Consider the following 24,659-nt stretch of genomic DNA (forward strand, 5'->3'; position numbering starts at 1 on the left):
AATTTCCTGTGGAACACGAGTACGTAGATACCTGAACAAATCTTTACAGTGTCAACTGTAGCTCCTCATACTTTGCACATTGTGGTTTCAAATTTTACTCTCTTCAAATAGTGGTCTGTAAAATTTCCTTTTGTTTCTGACTGATTAAAATATTTTGCACGTACTGCAAAAAAAAATTGTTCGAAGGTGCACAGAGTTGCAGACACCCACGTCCCGCCCTCAGTTTGTGAGTAAAGATTTCACTCGGACTTTTGAAGACCTATATCTCATGTTGTGAATGTAGTTCATGGTTATTTAACGTAAAATCAAATATCGTGTTTGTCAGTTGTGTACAGTAAATGGAATTGAGCGATTAAAGTACGTAAGTTTGAAAAAGGAAAACACAGGAAATTATATAAAATTATTTATTTAGAAATCTCGTCGGTAATACAACAAAAATACAATTATTTACCATACTATTTAGATAAGAAAGGCAAATGAATTATCTCAAAGCTGTAGTGAGCGAACATAAGAGGAAAATTTTCAGTTACCGAAATTTCAGTTGTATGTTAATTCTACAGGTGATCGCGGCTGTATCTATAACTAGGTTACTCCAACAATACCGTGTATTTCATTTATCTTAAATAATTCGTCTTCTAACGTAAAGCTTTAGTATCGATAAATACCGTACTCGTAAAGACACGTTAATGTTCTAAATAGCAAACAACCACTAATCTATACTGTATCCGCGTACATTTAATCAGTCTTGAACTGAATCTGTGCTCTACCGAGGACATCGGAATCTTGCCTGGAAATACGAGATGTTGAAACATCCATCGGCTCAAGAAAGCCTGTATAAAAATCGAGTGCTGGAGTTTTAAGTCGAATTACTATATTTTAATATGGCACGTAGAATTACTACCTTAGAAAAAAATCTCCTACTTCACGAACGTGTTAGTCACATACCGTAGGCGAAGTAAAACTGAAGCAACTTTATTAGCTTCAACACCTAATATTAATACATATCGAACGATTTTAACATCCAGCTTCAATTTACAACTTTCTATTCCTATTTAGTGCTGCACATTATTTTGAATCTCACTGCAAAATGAAGGCTTCAGAAACCTGTTGGGACGTTCGAAGGTTTACGGGAGTTCTAGCAAATTGAGAGATATTGTTGTATAATAATAAACTACCTTTTAGGTGAAGTAATTTTGCCTGAATGTTACGAAGACTGATGCTAGCTTTGACTGGAAAGCGAATATCTTTATTCTGACAAATTAATCTAAAAGATCAATATACTACCCCGGTGCTAGCAGTTTTTACTGTATGGTTTGGTCCCCAGAAGACACATCTCTATTTAGTTATCAGCAAGCACTACCTTCCAGCTTTCACTGTTACAGTCTGCGCTTTGAAGTAAAGTCTTTACATTTTACTCGTGGCTTTACACTACATTCTAACATCTTCTTCAGATAATCCTCACACTACGTGAAATTTCGGTATAGTTTAGTGCATTTAGATCAGTCGAATGTAACAGAATCAGTATTCTCAGATGAACGTTGTGCAACTCGTTACATTTAACGTATTTGGAGACACTCCGTTTAAAGCGGAATCTTTCGACTCGTCACAAACACGTGAAGTGTACGCAACACTTAGTGCCGCAAGGAAACTGGGTGCCAGACCGCAGTATCATCTGTTTCAGTTTAAAGTCCTAGGTCTGACATTCAGTTTCGGTTCGCCACTACGACTGCTGTGGTTTGATTGGTCAGTTAAATGAATCCCCGATCACCGCACAGGGATCATCGCCTGTAGGAGACCGCGGCCTCGTACGATATTTCGGAGGGGTGGTGCTGGATTGACGGAGGACCTAGAATCGGCGCGCGGGGGCACGGAAGACTCCTGGCTGTGGCTGCCCTCCCTGCTCGTCGGGCTGAGGCGGGAGGGTGGCGAGGTACTCGAGGGCGCGCTGGATCGCCGGAGGGATGGGAGGCGGCGTGGGCAGGTGCTCGCCCTGCGGGACGAAGCCGTTCTCGTCGGCCGTGTACACCAGCCGGATCTGCACGCCCTCCGGCGACGTGTACGACGCGGACCCCTGCGCCACCTGCGCTTCAGCCTCAGGGTTGCCGGCGTTCTTCAGGAAGCCCTGCTCCTCCTGGACGATGCCATTGCCCGTCTCGAAGCTGTGAGGAGAAACATGAAACATTAATATTATCGTACCAGGGGTCCTGCTTCTTTGGCAGGCGCGGTCTGATTAAATGGAAATGAACTAATACCCTGTTACCGAACAATAAAATCACTCGGAAGGGCTGAAACTGTGGGGAGAAAGTGTGAGGAAGGACATGAGACATTAGTATTGTTGTACCACGGATCCTCATTCATTAGCAGGTGCGGTCTGATTAAAAGGAGAAGAATTGACATCCTGTTTCCAAAAAGTAAAATCTCTCTGGAGGGCTGAAACAATGAGAAGCAACTGTGAGGAGAAACATGAAACAGTAGTGTTATTGCACACGGATCTCCTTCTTTGGCAGGTGCGGTCTGTTTAAAAGGAGAGGGACCGACATTGTGTTCCCAAACAAGAAATTCCCTCTGGAGGGCTAACCAAAGTACTTACACCGACTCAGGAGGAAATAAATAAAAAAAAAAGTCCCTGCCTAGGGAGAACGCCTTAGCACACGGTCTGGAAATGCCCTCTGTGTACAAAGTTTCTAATGCTACGTGGAATCAGCTGAACATGAAGTACCAGGTATTAGCGATCTTCTGAAACACGAGTCAGTCTGGCAGATCCTTGCATTTTCCATAAAAGTTGCATATCTATCAAATCTTCATCAATAAACCTATCGGTACTAACAGCAAAACTACCCAAACACATTTAATCCCTCGTGCTTATCTTCTTTGGGCTAGACATGTTTCAAGCTCTTTCCAGAATTCTGCACTATATTACATAAACTATTCCCCTATTTAATTAACAAGTGGTTGAATTTGGTTAACTTAATTACATCCTTTTGAATACCACGTGTAAAATTAAAGAACTAAACCTAGCTGACGTTAGAGCGACTACTAAAAGCTCTCTTCGAATCTTTACTTTAAACGAACGGGACAAAAATATTGTTCATACTCATAAAAATTCGTCAGTTCGTCTTGTCATATTTTACGCCGAATTACGAGTAACACGTATAGAGTGCTGAAGAGTAGACAGGTAGTTCGAGTAACCAGGAAAGAAGTACTGAATCAAACTGTGAGGAAAAGAGCTTTATTCCACATTTTGACTGAAAGTTTTGTATGTAGCACATTGAGAGCTATCACAAAATAATTTGGAAATGGAGATGGATGTGATGGGTAAAAATTGCAGAGAGGGAGACAGAAACTCGAATACATTTAGCAGGCTCAAACGTGTCAAGGGTGCAGTAATGCTGAGTTGAACACTTTTGCGCAACATAGGCTATCGAGGAGAGTTGCAGTAAACCATTCACGTAGCTGACTATTTCATCAATATAAGAAAACCCCTCTCCACCCAGGAGCATCTCGCTAATGTAGTGTAAAATCTAGCATAGATAATGACCTAAATCCGGCGAGGAAGAGGGTTCACATGTCTCTTCAGGAATACCTCATCGAGTTGAAGCTATTTGTTGGCGATTATATCCCGCAGAACTGCCAAATTGTGGAGGTATTGATTGTTAAGTTTCACCAGCTGTCTCGAGTTCTTCAGGACGTTTTCTATGGGTTTATATTAGGTTGATGTAGCGGACAAGTCGAGGTCCGATATCAAATCTGAGTGTTGGTCAAACCACAAACGTGTGAGCTGGGCACTACGAACACGGCTGGGGTCATCTTGGAAGTGACCATAGCACACTCGTCGCGAATCTGAAGAAGAAAAAGCAACACCTATTATCTGGAAGGAACCAAAATCCTAGTTCATGCCGACTTTAGCTCAAATGGGTGTAACTCATGGTACGATAAACCCCTAAAACATCACAGAATCACCTCCGCGCTGCATTATACCCTCCATACCCTGAAGGTAACCTCGCTGGGCTGTCGGTAAACACTTCGCTTCGCATAGTTTGAAAAGTAGATTAGTGGCTCGTGCGATTACACTACATGCCTCTCGTCAACTGATGTCCCATTCTGTGCTGTGGAGATTTGGAAATTTGTGGTAAGTTACTATGGGACCAAACTGTTGAGGTCATTGGTCCTTGGGCTTGCACACTACTTAATCTACCTATGCCAAGAACCCATGCCCGAGGGAGGACTCGAAACTCCGACGGGGGTAGCGGCGCGAACCGTGACTAGGCGCCCTAGATCGCACGGCTACCCCGCGCGGGTCACTGAATGTGTGTAACATTAAATGCGGCTAAGAGTAATGGTTTTTTACAAGGCAGAATTTACACGGTTCGCCGTATTTCGAGGCTGCGAATGGAAAACCATTACTTGTAGATACGTTGGACTGCCCACTTTAACGCACCAAAAACTGGTAAACCTCATTCACGGCGTGGTCGCGTCCAAACACGACAACCCCGTTCAGGAATTCTGTCTCGTACTCACTTCTGCCCCTTCTGCCCTGAGATAAAGACACTACTTCACCACTGGATCACACGATGGTCTGACCCCAGTTCTAGACCATGTATACATCCGAAGCAACGATTGTGCTCTGTTAAGGCAGTGAACAATACTTTTCTTGTGAGCGTACACTATAGTTTTCCTTTCTGTGTCGAATTTGCCGTCTTGTAGCACCGTGTTGTACGTGTGAGGCTGCGTAAAAGACGGCATTGCTACGTTACGCAATGTCCTCAGAAAGGAGGACTTGTACGGTAATACAGGACGCACCCGTCCACGGTGAGTCAAGCCTTACGTGCGTTACGTCCCCCGGCGCCGTCAGTGGGTCAGCTGTTGGCTGCTGAGTGGCTGTCGGAGGCAGAGGTCAGGCAGGGGAAAGCAGTCGGTCACCCGCGGTCTCCGGTCTGACATTTCGTCCTAACACGCCGCTAATGTGCGGCCACGTCGTTGCATGACCACAGGAGCCGCGTCGGCAACAGTTCGCCAGAGGCATCGCGACCGCAAAGTGGCCGTAGCTGACGTCGTTGGTGGTCGTATCTCGTGAATTTAATGGCTTAGGCGAACCGCACGGGACATCAATAGCTTTAAGGCGCTGCAGTCAGCCTTTCTTTGATCCGTGATAGCGAGCCCGGTGGCGCAGTAGTTAGCACACTGGACTCGCATTTGGGAGGACGATGGCTCAAACCCGCGTTCGGCCATCCTGATTTTCCGTGGTTTCCCTAAATCGCTTCAGGTAAATGCCAGGATGGTTCCTTTGAAAGAGCACAACCGATTACCCTGCCCATTCTTTCCTAATCCGATGGAACCGATGGCCTCGCTGTTTGCTCCCTTCCCCCAAAGTAAACAACCAACCAACCAACCAACCAAGCAACCTTGGCTGATCCAAGCTTGTGCTCTGCCACTAATGACCGCGATCTCAAGGGACCTTACACATAAATCTTCTTTCGTCTAATCCGTGATACTTGCACTTACTCCTGATAACTGATTATTTTGCCGTGTGCCTCATAAACAGTCTAATCTTCTTTTACAAGTCATAGAACAGGATGAGGGTCAGAATGTAAACGCTCCTCTAAAATGAAATCATTATTGATCCAACTGTAGCTCACTTGGATCAATATCGCACAGTGATTGCAAGATCCAGTGCAGCAATCAGCTGAAATAATTCGCAAGTCACATAAAAGCATAATTGAGGGTACATGGACGCAACCCTGTTAGTACGTTAAACACTCAGCCATGTCTTTGGATAAACCTAAAAACCTCGAATTTCTCATTACTGACGACACCTGCGGTATATACCGCTAATACATTTGCCTTCCAGATCTTCTGTAAGAGCAACGTTATGTTTACTACTCTGAGCGTTATGCAGAGCAAGCGATATCATGTTGTAACAGAAAATCCAACAGAATGCCTATTACATAGAGTATTTATTTCGCTGCCTAATGACTTACCACAAAATCCTGAAGTATTCAGTTAAGTGGAAAAACCACGTCGCACCACGTTGTGCAAAGAGACAGATTTTCATAGGTCATTTTAAGCGTACTTACAATCTTCTAAATCGGGTAATGGAATCGGATGTGCTACAAGCCACATTTACTTTACATTGCCAGCGAATTTCCAGCATAGATGCACACTGATACCAGGATTATTTGGTTAATACAATGGCCGATTCTTTCACATCATCTTCATACAGTTGAGCCAGTACTGCATTTTGATTACGTTGAAATGCTTAACGCTAATCTCTCTTCCTGCCTTTTCTCACAGCATCAACTACTGAATAAATTACGCGGCAGTTTGTGCAGTCACAAATTATGCAGCGCCTTAAAATACTTACATTTCACTACGTACATCAAATGCATGTATTCAGTACACAACAAAATTACTATTGTTCCCAAACGAGGTAAATTACAGTAGTCTTAGTATGGATGTTGCTAAAAATCAGAATAAAAGATGTAATTAGAGCTGTGGAGCTTACTGTGCTGTATCATATGTTTCAGTGACAGTAGAGTTCAGATGTAACCACGGACGGTGCCCATAGTGGAAAACGAGAGAATTGAAGATTTTGAGTACATTTTATCATAGAATACGTGAGCAAGGGAATACGTGAGAAACACTAATAGTATAGAATGACATGATATGAGGTAAGGCATCAAATAATAATGTTACTGGTACCAGAGATATGTGCAGAGGGCCAGTGTTATATAGAATCCCGGAAACTGGAATGTGTACTACAAATAATTGCGGACGTAGTGTGCAATGGCCATTACGAGATGAAGATATTCGTCAACAGCTCAGCAAACCTTGACAGGACGCATCAAAAGAACAGGAAACTAATGATCCTTAGTGACAAAGACATAATCATACGACTGAATAATAAAAAATTGTTTCAGTTAAACGAAGACAGTGATTGTTTTGCCGGATTTTTGTTTGTTTGTTGTTGTTGTTGTTGTAACACTCTGCGTGACCATTAGTGTAATGCCGTAACCAACACTCAGAACGTCCTTAGCCATTTCTGATTAACTGCTGAACTTCAGGTCACAGTAGTTCACTCAGTGTCTGCCGTAGCTTCGGTACTGGCACGCCTGCCTTGTACGTCAAGAACAGAGCTGCGTCGTTACTCTTACTCCTCTGCTTTCTCTCGCATGATTTAATGTGTCTCACGTGCCTAATCGCCCTATGGGAAGTGATTACGCAGAGGTCCTGCTAGCCTTGATGCTGTGAGCCTAGATTACGTAACAGGCTGTCCCAAGTTGATGCGAAGATGCATGGTCTGTTTTGACCGCCAAAGGCTGTACGAAGCTAACACGAGCGTACCGATTTACATACGTTTTAGGCGGTTATGTAACCGGAAAAACACTATAGACCCAAATCTGTTATGAGTTTCGCTGGCTACATAGACAAACTCTCACAGAATTATAGTCAAAGTAGATCCATACTGAGGAAAAGCTAGGAGAGGAGGTGCAGGAATCCTGCATCGCCGATCTAAGCAAGGTCCTAGTGGAGGTTGTTTTCTGTTGCCGTCCTATGGCCTGTTACGAAGTCGCAAGTGTGTGCCTGTGTCGAGCAGAAGTCTGTAACGGCTGCCTGCATGACACTAACATAGGGAGTAGATATTTTTGTAATGAATGAAGGGAAGGGAGAGGGTGAAACCCGATGCCGATACATAACCCGCTCCTCTCGAAAAGCACCAAGGGAGCCGTCGAGTTTAACCCTTTGAGACTTGTATTTTTTCTGGAGGAGGGAAAAGTTTCCTTTCTTAGGTGATTTTTAATTGCTTTAGATGCAAGATTTATACAAAAATGCGTACTCGTGCTTCAAGTTTACATAGCACACTCGGCTACATTTTATGGACTAAAATAACTAATTATGAAATACTCTACTGTAATAAATAAAATGATCATTCAGTAGTTCCCATGTAAGATAACAATATTCCATTACATAGTAGAACACAGCGAACCAACCATAGCAGTGTATTCTGGTGGTCACGATGATGATGATGATGATGATGTTTGGATTGTGGGAAGCTCAACTGCGCGGTTAGCAGCGCCGGTACAAATTGCCAACCTTTGCTCAGTCCAGTCTCACCACTTTTATGAATGATGATGAAATGATGAGGACAAGACAGACACCCAGTGATCTCGATGCAAGTGAAACTGCCTGACCCTACCGGGAATCGAACCCGGGACCCTGTGCTCGGGAAGCGACACAGCGACCCCGAGACCACCAGCTGCGGACGGTGGTCACGAGCTACTGTGCAGCGCTTCATTTACTTGCTAATATTTTCATAGCGATGCCCCAATAGTTGGCAGCATTTGCGCACGGTGAAAGACTCAAACATTTACAAATGTGTACCTCAGGTTTCCATTGAAGAAGAATAATTCTGTTGCAGTTAAGGCTCAATAAAACTTGGTATACACGGAAGGTTTACCATCAAGTGTCACATGCCCTCACTCCTTGAGAGACTGCAGAGAGGTTTGGAACATAATCCGGAATATTGATGTTAAGAGTCGCGATAAGGAAAGTTACTGCACCACCTCTCTTGCCCCTGCCTGCCAAATACTGGCAGTGAAAACTTTCGCGCCAACAGCATCCGAACCGCATTTATCTTCCAGTCAAGCGTCACCACACAGTCATGCGTTAGCGACCTCGGCTAAGGAGTCGGGTTCTCCTGAATTAAAATATTAGAAAATGCTTTTTCTTGTTTATGATTCGTGTAAAAATTATTTCTATAATCCAAGAACTACATTCCTAGCTTACCAGACTCGGTGTTTTAAAACGATTGACAGTTGTGAAAGATTCATCTCAACTAAAATTTGCTTAACTAAATCGTCAACAGGAGTCGATAATAAAATATTATTAGAAGACATGCTAGTGTAAAATGGTTCAAAAGGTTCTAAGTGCTATGGGACTTAATATATGAGGTCATCAGTCCCCTAGACAGAACTACTTAAACCTAACTAACCTAAGGACTTCACACACATCCATGCCCGAGGCGGGATCCGAACCTGCGACCGTTGCGGCAGCGCGGTTCCGGACTGAAGCGCTTAGAACCGCTCGGCCACAGCGGCCTGCCATATAGTGTAAATCGAAGAACAGAAGCAGACTTGGCAAGTGTGAAATGTGGTGCTTACAAGTTCCTCCAGTAAACCTGCAAATATTTTCTGATCAGCCATTTTTCCGCTCACTCACTTCATACTGTGTCAATATATTACGGACCATTGTGACAAATCAAGTTCCGTTTAGCGCCATCCAGTGGATTTCCAGATATTATTGACCTATGGTTAGAGTGTATGGCAGTTGGTTCTGCCTTCCATTGTGACTCACCTGTATTTGTAGGAGCCATCGAAGTTGACCTCCTGCTCCTGGCTCAATATGGGGATGGGCTCGTTTGGTGCGCCTGGTGCCTGGCGGAACTGAGGTGCCGCGGCCGTCAGGCACACCAGAGACAGGGCGACGATCTGGAACAAAAGGGCAGACACGGATCCTGAAATCTGCCATTCTTCCTGGCATTATACGTGAAACTTCGATTTCATCTACATACATACTCCGCAATCCACCATACGGTGCTTGGCGGAGGGTACCTCGTACCCCAACTAACATCTTCTCTCCTTGTCCCACTCCCAAACAGAACGAAGGAAAAATGACTGCCTATATGCCTCTGTACGAGCCCTAATCTCTCTTATCTTTGTGGTTTTTCCGCGAAACGTAAGTTGGCGGCAGTAAAATTGTACTGCAGTCAGCCTCAAATGCTGGTTCTCTAAATTTCCTCAGTAGCGATTCACGAAAAGAACGCCTCCTTTCCTCCAGAGACTCCCACCCGAGTTCCTGAAGCATTTCCTAACACTCGCGTGATGATGAAACCTACCAGTAATAAATCTAGCAGTCCGCCTCTGAATTGCTTCTATGTCCTCCCTCAATCCGACCTGATAGGGATCCCAAACGCTCGAGCAGTACTCAAGAATAGGTCGTATTAATGTTTTATAAGCGGTCTCCTTTACAGATGAATCACACCTTCCCAAAATTCGACCAATGAACCGAATATGACTATCCGCCTTCCCCACAACTGCCATTACATGCTTGTCCCACTTCATGTCGCTCTGCAGTGTTACGCCCAAATATTTAATCGGCGTCACTGTGTCAAGCGCTACACTACTAATGGAGTATTCAAACATTACGGGATTCTTTTTCCTATTAATCTGCATTAATTTGTATTTATCTATATTTAGAGTTAGCTGCCATTCTTTACACCAATCACAAATCCTGTCCAAGTCATCTTGTATCCTCCTACAGTCACTCAACGACGACACTTTTCCGTACACCACAGCGTCATCAGCAAACAGCCGCACATTGGTATCCACCCTATCCAAAAGATCATTTAAGTAGATAGAAAACAGCAGCGGACCCAACACACTTCCCTGGGGCACTCCAGATGATACTCCCATCTCCGATGAACACTCACCATCGAGGACAACGTACTGGGTTCAGTCACTGCGTGTTAAAGCCCATGTTGCTGAGGCTACTCGAACAAACAGACGCGTCGCGTTAACATTTCGAAGTTGTAATTCTCACGATATATGTTAAGTGTGAGGAATGAATTAGATCTCCTGACGATCTGCCTAGCTATTTTACTATCAAGAAGGTGTGACGTTTCGAAACTTTTAGTCGAGTATTGTAACTACAGTCTGTGCCACTCGTACGTGTACAGTCCCTTTTTCTCGGAACTACTTTCGATTGGCAATCCTATCGATATTTTTCTCTGATAAGTACGAAATACGGTAGTTTATTCTTCAAATTTTCACCTAAAGATGACTAAACCCATCTTAGAATTAACATGAACGGACGGAAATTTTGTGGCAATGTCTTGATTACATGGGGAAAGTCTGCGAAACTGACTGCGCTTTCTTTGTTTTACTTGAGAACTCACAATTTTTGATACAGGAAACAGTGTTCCACGAAATATCCTTCAGTGATTTCTTGACTGCAAAGTTTTCTACTCCTCACTTCCAATTAATTTCACATACGTCCAGTACTATGTTTCCTTAAAGAAAATGAGGAAGGATTATTGAACTCATTAAAAGGAATGAACAGATTGCTGAAATCATAATGTAGACTGAAAGTTAAGTAGCAAAGTAAATAAGGTGAAAATATTAAGAAGTAAATTAATGTATGCCGGACTACGCATAGAGGCCATAAGAATCAGGATATAAAAGACACAGAGAAAATTTCTCGCCAGGGAGGTACTTAAGGGCGGAAAGGAATTTGGGAGACTGCATGTCTGTTGCACACTATTGTACGGAAGTGAACCACGACCACTGGTGTTAATCATCAAAGAAACAATCAAAGCGTTTGACGTAAGGCGGAACAGATAGATGATGGAAACTAAGTGAACTGATCAGACTGAGATATTGGTGTTTCCACAGAAATGGAGAGGAAACAAATGTGTGGATACAATAAACTAAATGGACAAAGTTGAGAGGAGGAGTCCGAAGACTGATGATAGAGATGCAGTGCACCAAGGTCAGATGGGACTCCCATCTCGGTAAAAGCCATAAGAAATTCGCGACCCGTGCCAATGTCGTGCGTCGGCGGTGGATCTTCCGACGTGATCTCCAAGCGAAAGCCTCTCAACCTTGCCGGAGAATGCTCTGTCAAGGGCAGTCTGCTCTCGCTCGTATTACGCCACACCTTTTGAAGGGGCCACTGACCCTTACTGTACAACACCTAAGATTTCATATTATTACCACGTATCTGTGTATCTACTAGTTTGCGGTATATAATGAGAAGGACTTCCATCCACCTCAAGAGTTTTCCACCAACTACTGTCTGGCGTAAGACTCGTAGGCAATCTCGTTTTTTTCTCTTTTTTGTTGACTACACTCTACAGGGATGGAGCCTTCCCCATACATTCCGTCATCGGTGGCCTCGCTGTAATGCGTTAAATACGACCTGGAATAACATTTGCTCTTAAATTTTCCCTGTCCCTACAGGAATAAATTCTCGGAAAATCGCACAAACGAAATTTTCTAAGGTTTTCAGCGGAAGAGAACATGACCCGAATATGAGTAGTAGAAATCGCGGTGAAACTTTGCTTCAAAAGATGCTTCCACTCGATTGTTAACCACAGAGGACCGCGTTACTTCTCCATATTCCTCTCTTATTACGAAAAAAGCCTTTGGGGCTTGTGTTGAGTTACAAATGTCTCGGAATATCGAGGTCTAATTTCAAAATTGTTGGTGGTCTTCAACAGAAGTTAGCTGCATGGATCAGAACAATACATTCCTGATGACGGTTGCGATTACTAACACTAGTATGGCTACATAGGTTCAATAACATAGCTGGTTCTTTGTGCAGTTTTTCATATCAAGGAGTTTCAGTTACCTTAATTCCTTATGCCGCAGTAGTGAAACATGTATTGGAGCGTATGTACATAATACACTCTTTGGTGGATTCCGACAGTTATTGACACAACGTACTTAAGACATTGATAGTCAATGGCTGGCTCTGAGCACTATGCGACTTAACTTCTGACGTCATCAGTCGCCTAGAACTTAGAACTAATTAAACCTAACTAACCTAAGGACATCACACACACATCCATGCCCGAGGCAGGATTCGAACCTGCGACCGTAGCGGTCGCTCGGTTCCAGACTGTAGCGCCTAGAACCGCACGGCCACTCCGGCAGGCCATTGATAGTCAAAGTGCTTTACGTCTCCCAGTGTTGTTTAAATACCTTTATTACTTAGCAAATATAATGTACAACATGAAATCTTAAATGGAGTAAGATTCGAGATTTTAGAAATAGATATAGATCAATTGTACTAGGATCCCAAACTTGGCAGACAAAACTCTTTCAGAACTCAGAATCGTACCACCTACTCCAGAGCTCCTAGTAACATTTAATCCTGCTACAGACTCACGATTCTTTCCTCCAAACGACTGCCGCCTCACAACGCTAGATGTGGTTTGCTTTCACGCAATATAACTGATGCTTCGGCTGCCATTACTATAAGAACGATCACCGTCTCCTTTCTCGTAACTAATATGTAAAACAAGATCAGAGAGCATCTTGAAACCTGTTTTACTGTAAACACACTGTTGGCACAGGCAAAAAAGACAGAATTACCTATAATTAAAGTGGTTTCTCTCTAGAATAATACGTTCCTTCCATCAGTGGCTCCAGTGACCATTATCTGTTCTCACAAATGAAATTAAAACAAAAGGCTCCTTGAATAGAAACAGAAAAATGAAATCCATCTTGTAGATAAGATAGAACTCCACTCCTTCTTACTGCAAAATTATTTATTTTGTGGTGGGTGGCGAGGTGAGGGGGAGGATGAGCAGTAGTCTGTCTGGCTCGATGTTGTGTGCCACGAATTTCTCTCCAGTGTCAAATCAGTGATATTTGAGCAGCAAAAATGATTCAAATGGCTCTGAGCACTATGGGACTTGACTGTTTAGGTCATCAGTCCCCTAGAACTTAGAACTACTTATACCTAACCAGCCTAAGGACATCACACACATCCATGCCCGACGCAGGATTCGAACCTGCGAACGTAGCGGTCGCGCGGTTCTAGACTGTAGCGCCTAGAACCGCTCGGCCACACGGGCCGGCTTTGAGCAGCACTTCTAGCCTACGCCCTCAGTTACTTGTTGGATATATTGCAATCCCAGTCTTCACCTGCAGTTTTTACCCCATACAGGTCCCTCTAGAACCAAGTACATAATTCCGTGATGGTGCAACGCATGTCATATTGTCCTGTCCCTTCTTCTCAGTGTCCTCCATATTTGCCCTTCCTTGCTAGTTATGCAGAGAAGCTCTTCAATTATTATCTTACCAATTCCCAAATCTTCAACATAGTTGCATCGCACCACATCTCAAATTCTTCCATTTTCTTTTCCGTTTCTGGGAGTATATTTCTAAGGTTGACGAAAACTTAAAGAAATAGACAAAATGTGTAGCATACTTTTTCCACTGCCAAAAATTTAATAAAGATTTTATCTGATTTTTCATTGTTACCATCCCTACAAATACATCCCTCCCCCGCACCCCCCCCCTCAATATATATATGCAGAATTACCATTACATACATTTTATTTAAGTTTTCGGGTAATTTAATAGTATTTCAAATACCTTAAGACCGTAAGCATTAACATTTTATTGTAAGCTCTATGCAGTGCCGTTCTGTTGTCATCTGCAAAAATGGCACAGCATACAGTCTGCTGCTACGCTTGAGGCTAGATACAGACTGACGGAAATGCACATTCAGATCCGAAAGTACGTGCTCGGGAATTACCGTAATTCTCAGCTTCTTAAAATATTTTTCTACGAAATACACCACGCAGAATTTGAAGAATAATATTAATGTAAAGTCTCAAGCTAGGTGCCTAGTATAAATTGAACGCACTACCATAATGTAAAATGACCAATTAGATATAACAGCTACATATATAATATCATTTGGCGGATGCTCCCCTTATAACGTGTTCTAGAGCATTAACCATTAATTCTCGACTGAACGAACGATGATAAACTGCCTCCAACTCCAGAAAGTTGAGTACTACCACAAAATATGAAAGGAAATTTTTGGAAGAGTAATTGAAATTATTGTCAATGAATTGGACACTTGGTCCCTTCGCAACAGAGATTATACTTGTATCACCCTAGACAACTTTTGAAACATGCACCGAGGCAAGTAGCCGAGCAAGTGTCCAGTGCTTACCTGAGAGAACAGCATGCTGGTGGAGGAGAAGGCGTTGGTGGTGGTCTGCTGCCCGGGTCTGCGCAGAGGATGGCGTGCTCCGTCGCAGCCTGCTATTTATACCGGCGGCGCGGCCACCCCACCCGTCGCGTCTCAGGTGAGTGCGTGCAGCGTGTGTGTGAGGAGCGGAGAGAAGACGAGGCACCCAAAGGTCATCCCGCGGCCGCCACCGGGGGCGGGCCGCCGCCACCAGCCCCGCTTCCTGACACCTCACAATTAGTCCACTACTCGCCTCTCTTATTACAGAACACACTGCTCTTATCAGCCTTTCATCGCCTGCCCTGCTAAGCACCGGTGATCCAGAAGTAAAGCCGAAGAAAAGTGGAATATCAGTTCTTTTGGAAACTCGTATGGTCCCGCTGTTAGCTGCTGTCAGTTACCATATTTACCAATGATCATGAGGCACAAAGAGTTCATCAGTTACAGATCTGTGTAGATCTGAGTGATTTAATGCGGATTACTCTCTTGTACTAACGAGTTCGTCTCAAAGCAGCACTTACACGTAACGCCCTCTATTATTTGTTGGATATTCAGGGTGTTTCACAATTCATGTTACACACTTCTAGAGGTTACGGAAGAGACAAGTTTTACAAGGTGACCCATGTCTTGAAACATTTCGTTTCCGTGCTGCAAGGGAAACAAGAGGTATGCAGTCGCTTGTTAGATGCTTCTTGTGGAGTTTGCCTGTTATTGTAGCCTACCCACAGTCATGAATGGTACAATGACACGATGTCATGTGATATCCTCCATCTGCTTGTTTTCATACTTCCTAGTGAGGCGTCAGTTGACATTACGGTGACTAGCACTGCAGTAACAGGACGTCGTAGTACACCAAATATTGTCAATTTAACTTGAAGCTCGCCATAGTGTAAGAGAAGCTCACAGTCTGAGTGCTTTCTAAATCGTGTGATTCTTATCTCATCCGATGTTTGCCAGAATAGAGCAACGCCTGCGGGAAAGTGGGAAATTCACAACCGATAGAGCAAACTGTGGTGCTCCAAGAAGGCGGCGCGCTGTCGTATGGGAAGGGGTAGTGCTTTATCAAGTTGCAGAAAATCCATCGACGAGTTCTCGAGCCACTGCACGTCACTTGCTTGTGTCTCGCTCGTCTGGCGTGTGAACAGAAATTTCACATTGCCACGAAGGTACACGCCATGCTCCCGGTGGATTTTGTGCCACGTGTCAATTTCTGTTGTTAGTTTTTATACCACTACGTGGATTTTTCTCAGTTTGCAAGCCGAATTTTGTTCACCGACGAAGCGCATTCGAACAGGGAAGGTGTTTTGAACGGTCGAAATACCCAAATTGGGGTGAAGAAAACACCGAAGCTACGTGTACGCGAAAATTTCAGCACACCTTCGGCATTAGTGTATGGGCATGTTTTTGCGACGGTCGCATGACTGGGCCGCACATCCTGCCTCCCAACCTAATGGGTGCCGACATGTACTTCAAATTCCTGCAACAAGTCCTTGGAAGATGTGCCACTGGTCATTCGTCACGAGTTGTGGTTCCTGCATGATGGCGCGGCAGTATATTTTGCAGTTTGCGTCCAAAACCATCTCAGCGTAGTCTACAGGAACAGGTGGATCGGTCGAGGTGGACAACATGCTGGGCTACCAAGATTCCGGGATTTAAACCCTTTAGACTTTTTTCTTGTGGGGCTAGATCAAGAGTCTTGTTTACGAGAACTCTGTCCAATCAGAGAAAGATCTGGCTCAATAGATCATGGCTGCCGCAAAAGTGATTAACCATACATCACGCATATTGCGCGGAAAGAAATTCTGGTCGTATGTAAAGTACACAAGCGGCAAGACGCAGTCAATACCTTCGCTGCGCAGTGCCGATGGTACTGTTACCGACGACTGTGCCGCTAAAGCGGAATTATTGAACGCAGTTTTCCGAAATTCCTTCACCAGGAAGACGAATGGAATATTCCAGAATTTGAAACACGAACTGCTGCTAGCATGAGTTTATTAGAGGTAGATACCTTATGGGTAGCGAAGCAACTCAAATCGCTTGATACGGGCAAGTCTTCAGGTCCAGATTGTATACCGATTAGGTTCCTTCCAGATTACGCTGATACAATAGCTCCCTACTTAGCAATCATATACAACCGCTCGCTCACCGATAAATCTGTACCTACAGATTGGAAAATTGCGCAGGTCACACCAATGTTTAAGAAGGGTAGTAGGAGTAATCCATCGAACTACAGACCTATATCATTGACGTCGGTTTGCAGTAGGGTTTTGGAGCATATATTGTATTCAAACATTATGAATCACCTCGAAGGGAACGATCTATTGATACGTAATCAGCCTGGTTTCAGAAAACATCGTTCTTGTGCAACGCAGCTAGCTCTTTATTCGCACGAAGTAATGGCCGCTATCGACAGGGGATCTCAAGTTGTTCCCGTATTTCTAGATTTCCGGAAAGCCTTTGACACCGTTCCTCACAAGCGACTTCTAATCAAGTTGCGGACCTATGGGGTATCGTCTCAATTGTGCTACTGGATTCGTGATTTCCTGTCAGGAAGGTCACAGTTCGTAGTAATAGACTCCAAATCATCGAGTAAAATTGAAGTGATATCAGGTGTTCCCCAGGGAAGCGTCCTGGGACATCTGCTGTTCCTGATCTATATAAATGACCTCGGTGACAATCTGAGCAGTTCTCTTAGGTTGTTCGCAGATGATGCTGTAATTTACCGTCTAGTAAGGTCATCCGAAGACCAGTATCAGTTGCAAAGCGATTTAGAAAAGATTGCTGTATGGTGTGGCAGGTGGCAGTTGACACTAAATAACGAAAAGTGTGAGGTGATCCACATGAGTTCCAAAAGAAATCCGTTGGAATTCGATTACTCGATAAATGGTACAATTCTCAAGGCAGTGAATTCAACTAAGTACCTGGGTGTTAAAATTACGAACAACTTCAGTTGGAAAGACCACATAGATAGTATTGTGGGGAAGGCGAGCCAAAGGTTGCGTTTCATTGGCAGGACAGAAGATGCAACAAGTCCACTAAAGAGACAGCTTACACTACACTCGTTCGTTAGAATATTGCTGCGCGGTGTGGGATCCTTACCATGTGGGATTGACGGAGGACATCGAGAGGGTGCAAAAAAGGGCAGCTCGTTTTGTATTATCACGTGATAGGGGAGAGAGTGTGGCAGATATGATATGCGAGTTGGGATGGAAGTCATTAAAGCAAAGACGTTTTTCGTCGCGGCGAGATCTATTTACGAAATTTCAGTCATCAACTTTCTCTTCCGAATGCGAAAATATTTTGTTGAGCCCAACCTACATAGGTAGGAATGATCATCAAAATAAAATAAGAGAAATCAGAGCTCGAACAGAAAGGTTTAGGAGTTCGTATTTCCCGCGCGAGGTTCGGGAGTGGAATGGTAGAGAGATAGTATGATTGTGGTTCGATGAACCCTCTGCCAAGCCCTTAAATGTGAATTGCAGAGTAATCATGTAGATGCAGATGTAGATGTAGACATTATGCGAGACTACTCTGCAGATACACTGTGTGTCTCATTTCCCGGTTTCTCCACAGTCCATGACGCGCTGCTATACAATCCTGTGCTCCAAGCGTACAGTTACCGAAATTTCTTCCTCAAATTAACGTCAATGTTTTGTACTGCAGGACTTCTTTTGTGAGCAATGCCCTCTTTGCCTGTACTCTTCTGTTCCTTATATCCTCCTTGCTCCATCGGTAAAACGTAATTTTGCGTCCTATATAGATTTCCTACTCTTCGACTTTTCGTAGTCGTCAACTTTGACCTGATTCCATGCAATTTGATACTCATGAATTCGTCAATATAGCTCAATACATGGAATATAAGAGTTGTTCCAAAGATTCAGTACGACAATAATATAATAATACGCAACATCCACCCTTTGGAAATTTCTAAATCGTTGGAACGACATCATACTTAGATCTATGAACCACGACCTTATTCCAACAATTTACTACTGTCCGCAGATTGTGTGTTGTGTATTACTATATTAGTCTCATTGGTGTACGATGTTTAATTTATATGATTCGATTTTGCTGAATTTACCTACAAAATTATACGGTTGTACGACACATAGTTCAGGAGATTTGACCTCGTATACTGTGAGCTACATCAAAAAGAAACTGCAAGGCGAAACTCGCTAGATATACTGATGGACTATGTGTAACATGTGTGAAATATGTTAAATATATGTGGAATACATGTGACATGTGCGTGCAGAGCCAAAGGTAAAAAGCTCCCCTTAAATCTCTGGATTGATATCAGCTTACCTTGTTACGCATACCACATACTATTCGGGTAACGGTGATAATAGTAACGGTGATTATATGGAGAGAGAAAGGGGTAGGAGAACATGGACGGACAGAGAGGGGGATGAAGGAAATGGAGACAGACAGGGGGACGAGGAGATGGACAGAGATAGTGGGTGCGGGAAATGGAGGGAAAGGTGATGGGCAAGGAGTGAGGAGAGGACGAGATGGATAGTGGATGGAGCACAGAAATAACGAAAGAGACAAAGGAAAAGAAGAGACGAAGAGAGAGAGCGAAGAGAAGGAGGTAGAGAGAAGGAGGTGGACAAGAAAGGGTAGAGGAAATGGGCAAAGACAAGAGGTGGAGCAGGAGGTATAGAGAGGGGCAGGAGGAGATGGATAAAAGAGATGGGAAGAGACGTACTAAGAGGGAGGAGAAAGTGGAGGAAGTTGTTGGAGGAACAGATGGACAGAGAGAAGATTGGAGAATCAGAAGGTTAGAGGGAAGGAGCAGATGGATAGATGGAGGGAGTAGGAGATGGATAGAGAGACGAGATAGATAGAGAGAAGGGGAAGGAGGAGGTGGACTAATAGAATATGGCAATAATTACGTATTTGGGTAATGTCACATACTCAGCTACCCTCTCTATATAAGGAAAAATCACTTGTGCGTCAAATTGCTGAAGCCTGTGGGGCCCACATCAAATAATATTAACAGGAAATATAAGACTACGAAGAAGGGCAACAAGAAAGGTACTAGGTTTGCATGACTTACTTCAGTGCGCCACGGATGTGTTGAAAGGCATAAACTGGCAAAGTCTTAAAGTTTGTATCAATTAACCCACAAAAACCTACTTAAAAATATAAAGTGCAAGTACTAAGCCCCTTACATATCGGTCGAGTAGTGACGATGAAAATAATTCTAGCCTAATTACAGCACGCACAGAGAGGTGAAAACTGTCATTCTCCGAATGCGCCAAACGTGATTTGAATGTGGAAAAATCTTAACATGTGGTACCTTGCAACCTTCCGTCTACCATGCACATGTCACTGGTTTCGAAAGTATGTGGAATGCACCTTAAATTATTTCGCAAGTAGAGCAGTGGACAAAATTGTCCCGGGGCTAACAGAAACCACCTTTAACTGCAGAAATAAAACGAATATACTGTAGTTTCTCGCAAGTAGTTCTTGTTCTAGTGAAGTCGAGCACGTTAAACTCTTAGGAGTGAAGACATGTGGCAAACTCTCTATGAGTTCACACGTTCAGAAATTAGGCTCTGAGTGCTGCCATCTTCAAATAGATTAATCTGAATTACCTCTTACACTGAAAAATGGTTCACATGGTTCTAAGCAATATGGGACTTAACATCTGAGGTGCCGGCCGGTGTGGCCGAGCGGTTCTAGGCGCTTCAGTCAGGAACAGCGCGACCGCTACGGTCGCAGGTTAGAATCCTGCTTCGGGCATGGATGTGTGTGATGTCCTTAGGGTAGTTAGGTTTAAGTAATTCTGAGTTATAGGGGACTGATGACCTCGGATGTTAAGTCCCATAGTGCTCAGAGCCATTTGAACATCTGAGGTCATTAGTCCCCTAGACTCAGAACCACTTAAACCTAACTAACCTAAGGACGTCACAGACATCCATGCCCGAGGCAGGATTCGAACCTGCGACCGTATAAGCAACGCGGTTCCGGACTGAAGCGCCTAGAACAGCTTGGTTACAACGGCCGGCTGTTTCACTGAAAAGTGATAGCTAGTTTACATTACGTACGCTTAATTCAATTATGTTCTACGTTATCACATTCTGTGGCAACTGTGTGCATTCACTAAGAATATCTTAGCCCAGAAGAACTCTCAGAACGATCTGTGTTATCATCTGAGGAAGGCTGAGCAGATAATTTTTCAAGCGCCTCGCAATTCTGACTCTGCCTTGTATATAAATATGTGCTTTTATGGAACATGTGGTTTAATAGTAGGGACTCACTCAAGAGAAACATGCCCATTCACAGAAAGACAGTAGACAAAAAATCTATTGGCGCGGGAAAACACTTCACTTACCACTATATAGACAGATATTAATAGTGCTGAGCGTTTCATTTTCAGTAAGTTTGTAGTGGAACTGAAATATCTAAATTTCTAATTAAAATTGAAAGGCTGCTTTGTGGCTCACTCCTTGTGTTCTACACAGAAATTACTCGCAGTAGCTTGTAACCTTTCATTGACGTATCATGTGTCGTAAATGCTACTGTTAATCATTTTTGTGGTTTTCAGTTGTTAAGTAGCTATTTTCAATTTTCGTTTCATGGAGCTATGAATTGCAGGACCTAAAAGGTTTGCCACAAATGGTCTCACGAAACGTGATAGACAAACCGAATTCACGTTTGTTTAGTACGCACACACAGAATCATACACACGCACGCACTTGTACATGATTTTTCAGAATCCTTGCGTCAGACGTCTAGGAGAGATAGATCACATCATTAGACACAACGTTTGAGACAAAATGTTCACTGGCACTGGCCGACGACACCAGGTGTTATTTGGTATTGTTATGCCCTTAAGAGGCGACAGGGTATATAGTCTCTGTGCAGCTTGTCTATCCATAGTGTGTTCCCTATAATACTGTCATAAGCCCCGGATGAAAAATTAAAGTTCCTGAGTTGGTTTTAAAATATCCTTCTCCACCTAGAAACACTAACTCTTAAGGCTTCCGTGTTGAAAATTACTGTCAAATCACTGGGGTGTGTAGTATGTAGCACACTTGGCTAGCAGACCAGACTAGTTCGGTGAAATCTCTCTCTCCCAGGGCTTGTGAACGGCAACGAACATTTTGTCTCTGCCAAAAGTTGTTCCTATAGTTGTGCTGTTATCTTTGGATATTTCATTCTATCACTACTAGACCGTAGTTATTTCCTATGAACTGTAAAAGAAAAAAAGCCAGCATCAAACTGAAAACAAAACTGACTTACTTTCTGTTACTCCGTAGACTAGTCTGGAGATGTTACCGTTGTACTGTAGGCACGTTTCTACCAAACTTACCCTTGTTTCGAAATCTAACGCAGAAACAGACCTGGAGTTCGGGAGGAAAGGAGATGAAGTCCTTCTTAGGCCATCTTCATTTGAGTCTTGTGGTAATGTGTCAGTCTAACGTCTATGGTTGATTTCTTTGGCAATCATTATTCAGTCTGAGCATGTCGACGAGGTGTGTTCTGATTTTGGTTTTCTGTAAGCATTGAGAATCCACGAATCTGTAAAAAATTTGCTGCATTAGGCGGACTCAGACTAACATAGATGTATTTCACTTCGACAAAGTACAGTTTGTATTAATAAACCTTGAACCGAGACTTTCAAAACGGTGAGGTAAGACAATGAACTGAAGCATCGTCAGCGAGAAGAGTTGATAATAAGGAAGTATGGAACAGGTTAACTTTTACTTCACGTTGTTAATAGTATTTATTCACCTCCCTTTCGTTTACCTTGTATATTTATATATTTTTTCACCATTTGTGGATTTTAAATCAACAGGTTTTGAGCATGTACCTCCGATGAATGCTAGTAGAGCATACTGACGTATAGATTGTCACGAGAGAGACGCATCGCCAGCACTTAGCCTTCTGCAGTTGCACGAGTCAGTGTACACGAAGTCACATGCTGTCAATCTTTGACACTGCACACAGGTTTAAGATGATAATACATAGAAATTTTTCCATCCAAATCCCACTTACGGAAGTTCTTCAGCGACTGAAATTCACTCCCATAGTTGCGAGAACTGTGGGAGTAGATGCAAGAATTTGAGATATTGTGCAACACAACGTAAGTGAGAAAGGAACACAATAATTACCAAATTATGCGAGATGTTGATAGAAAGAATGAGGAGCTATACTTAGCTAAGCTCACTGTGGAAGCGGCAATAACGAGGATGGGCAAAATGATAACATGGGACAAAAGAAGAGCCCCTGTGGAAATAAGAAGATTACCGCGGCACGTAGAACGACGAAGTACAACGTCACACCAGTCGAGAGTCTGGTTATTAGAAAGACAGAAAGTTATACTTGCAATGAATTGCCTTTCAGGAAACACCTTATTTAACAGAGAGTGGAGATTTTCCATCTCGGAAGTCTATAAGTGATTGAAAGTACGAGAATGTAATTGAGAAGTTATATAACTACCAGTGAGATCTGATATTTGGATAGCTTCAGCGGCATACTGTTACTTACTGAGTCAGAGATGAGAAGAGTGATCGTCCCGGACGAGCATTACCCGAAAAGGCAGGGATAGAGCACGGAATGCCGTTCCAGTACAAAGACCTGATTTGCCGCGAAGACTCCCTGCAGGGAGTTATGTATTGCATTCGAGGTTAACCTTTCAGACTTCGACTCTAAAGCCAAATGTGGGGTGAAAGCCTCAGGTCAGGTGGCAAACTAAGTCTAAGTCTCTTCGAACGTAAGTCGCACTTTCTTTATTGAATTCCTAAAATATTGTTGACGCGTACCTACAGGTATTATTTAATCGCCAGTTTTCTTTTAATATAAGCATTTCACTTTAAGACGTACCGAACAGATATACTCTCACTATCTTCGTACTGCACTAACATCGTTTTTAAACCTTCCACAGGCCCCTACACACAACATCAGTACATTCAGTAAGCTAAAATTGCTACAAAATTGTAACATCTGCATTTATCAGTACTGTCTCTTCCGAGAACCAAGTACGGGTTCAACTCAATAAAAAAGTAGACGTTAATGGCCACGATTTTCGAGAAAGATCTGATTTCTCAGACATTGTGTTTAATAGCTGCATCTTCGTAAGCACTCTTTACGGTGCCTAGCTTACGTCGACGAAAATGTTTTGTTGTGTTTAAGATGCACCCACTGAAGGTATGTGACTGTGAATTTTTAATGCATCTTTCGTGTGCCTTGTTAATCTTTATTGTGTTGCTCGGTTACTCGCCAGACGCAGTGCGTCTGCAACATGAGAGCGCACCGCAGGGCCAACGCACCCATTTCTGTTTCGTGTGAGAAACAGCAGACATTGTACTAACGATGCGACGCCCGCGATCAGCGTTCCCTTGCACTCTCAATTAAGAAAATGTATTTCAGCAGTTACGTCCGTATCTCAGCGAACCGGTCGACATTTATGCCCGCTAAATGTGCGAACCGCTCGAGTAAGAGAGAAACAACTAGCAGCTGCTACTATCGGGTATGCAAAAAACACGAGGTTACTGAACTGTCTGCTTCGTTAGGCATCGCGCACTGCGTATGCTTCACCGGACGAGACTTTTTTGCTTCGTAACTGATACAAGTGGTTGCTTGTTTTTTCACCACGAGGTTATCTATTTCCCTCGCCACCTGATTTCCATACACGCTTGACCACTGAGCTGCGTTAAAACTTTGTGTTGGAGACCAGCGTGTCTTTTCTTACTTATGCTTGTAGTACCTTGAACGGTAGTTCAAGGCGAAATTGTCAACGATATCTAATGATGGGTCAAGCGAAAGATGTACTGCTATAGCGATTCGTAGTTTTTGCTATTTTAAGTGACAGTGATCATTTTTGGCATGCCAGTACACAAGGTGTTGTTAGATAATAATTTTTGCATTTCACATATTCATTT

At 43.3% G+C, this 24,659-nt stretch overlaps 1 protein-coding gene across 1 annotated transcript; it reads right to left on the reverse strand.

Annotated features, from left to right (window-relative positions):
* Positions 1-390: 390 nt before the first annotated feature.
* On the reverse strand, positions 391-14,877 carry LOC126203872 (endocuticle structural glycoprotein ABD-4-like). The gene is made up of 3 exons (XM_049938251.1): positions 14,749-14,877; positions 9,352-9,485; positions 391-2,159 (listed from the first exon to the last, which is right to left on the reverse strand). Exons 1-3 carry the CDS (start codon positions 14,761-14,763, stop codon positions 1,847-1,849), a joined length of 462 nt encoding a protein of 153 aa, XP_049794208.1. The 5' UTR covers positions 14,764-14,877; the 3' UTR covers positions 391-1,846.
* Positions 14,878-24,659: the final 9,782 nt, after the last annotated feature.

This window comes from Schistocerca nitens, chromosome 9, assembly GCF_023898315.1.
Source record: "Schistocerca nitens isolate TAMUIC-IGC-003100 chromosome 9, iqSchNite1.1, whole genome shotgun sequence".
Classification (NCBI taxonomy): Eukaryota; Metazoa; Arthropoda; class Insecta; order Orthoptera; family Acrididae; genus Schistocerca; species Schistocerca nitens.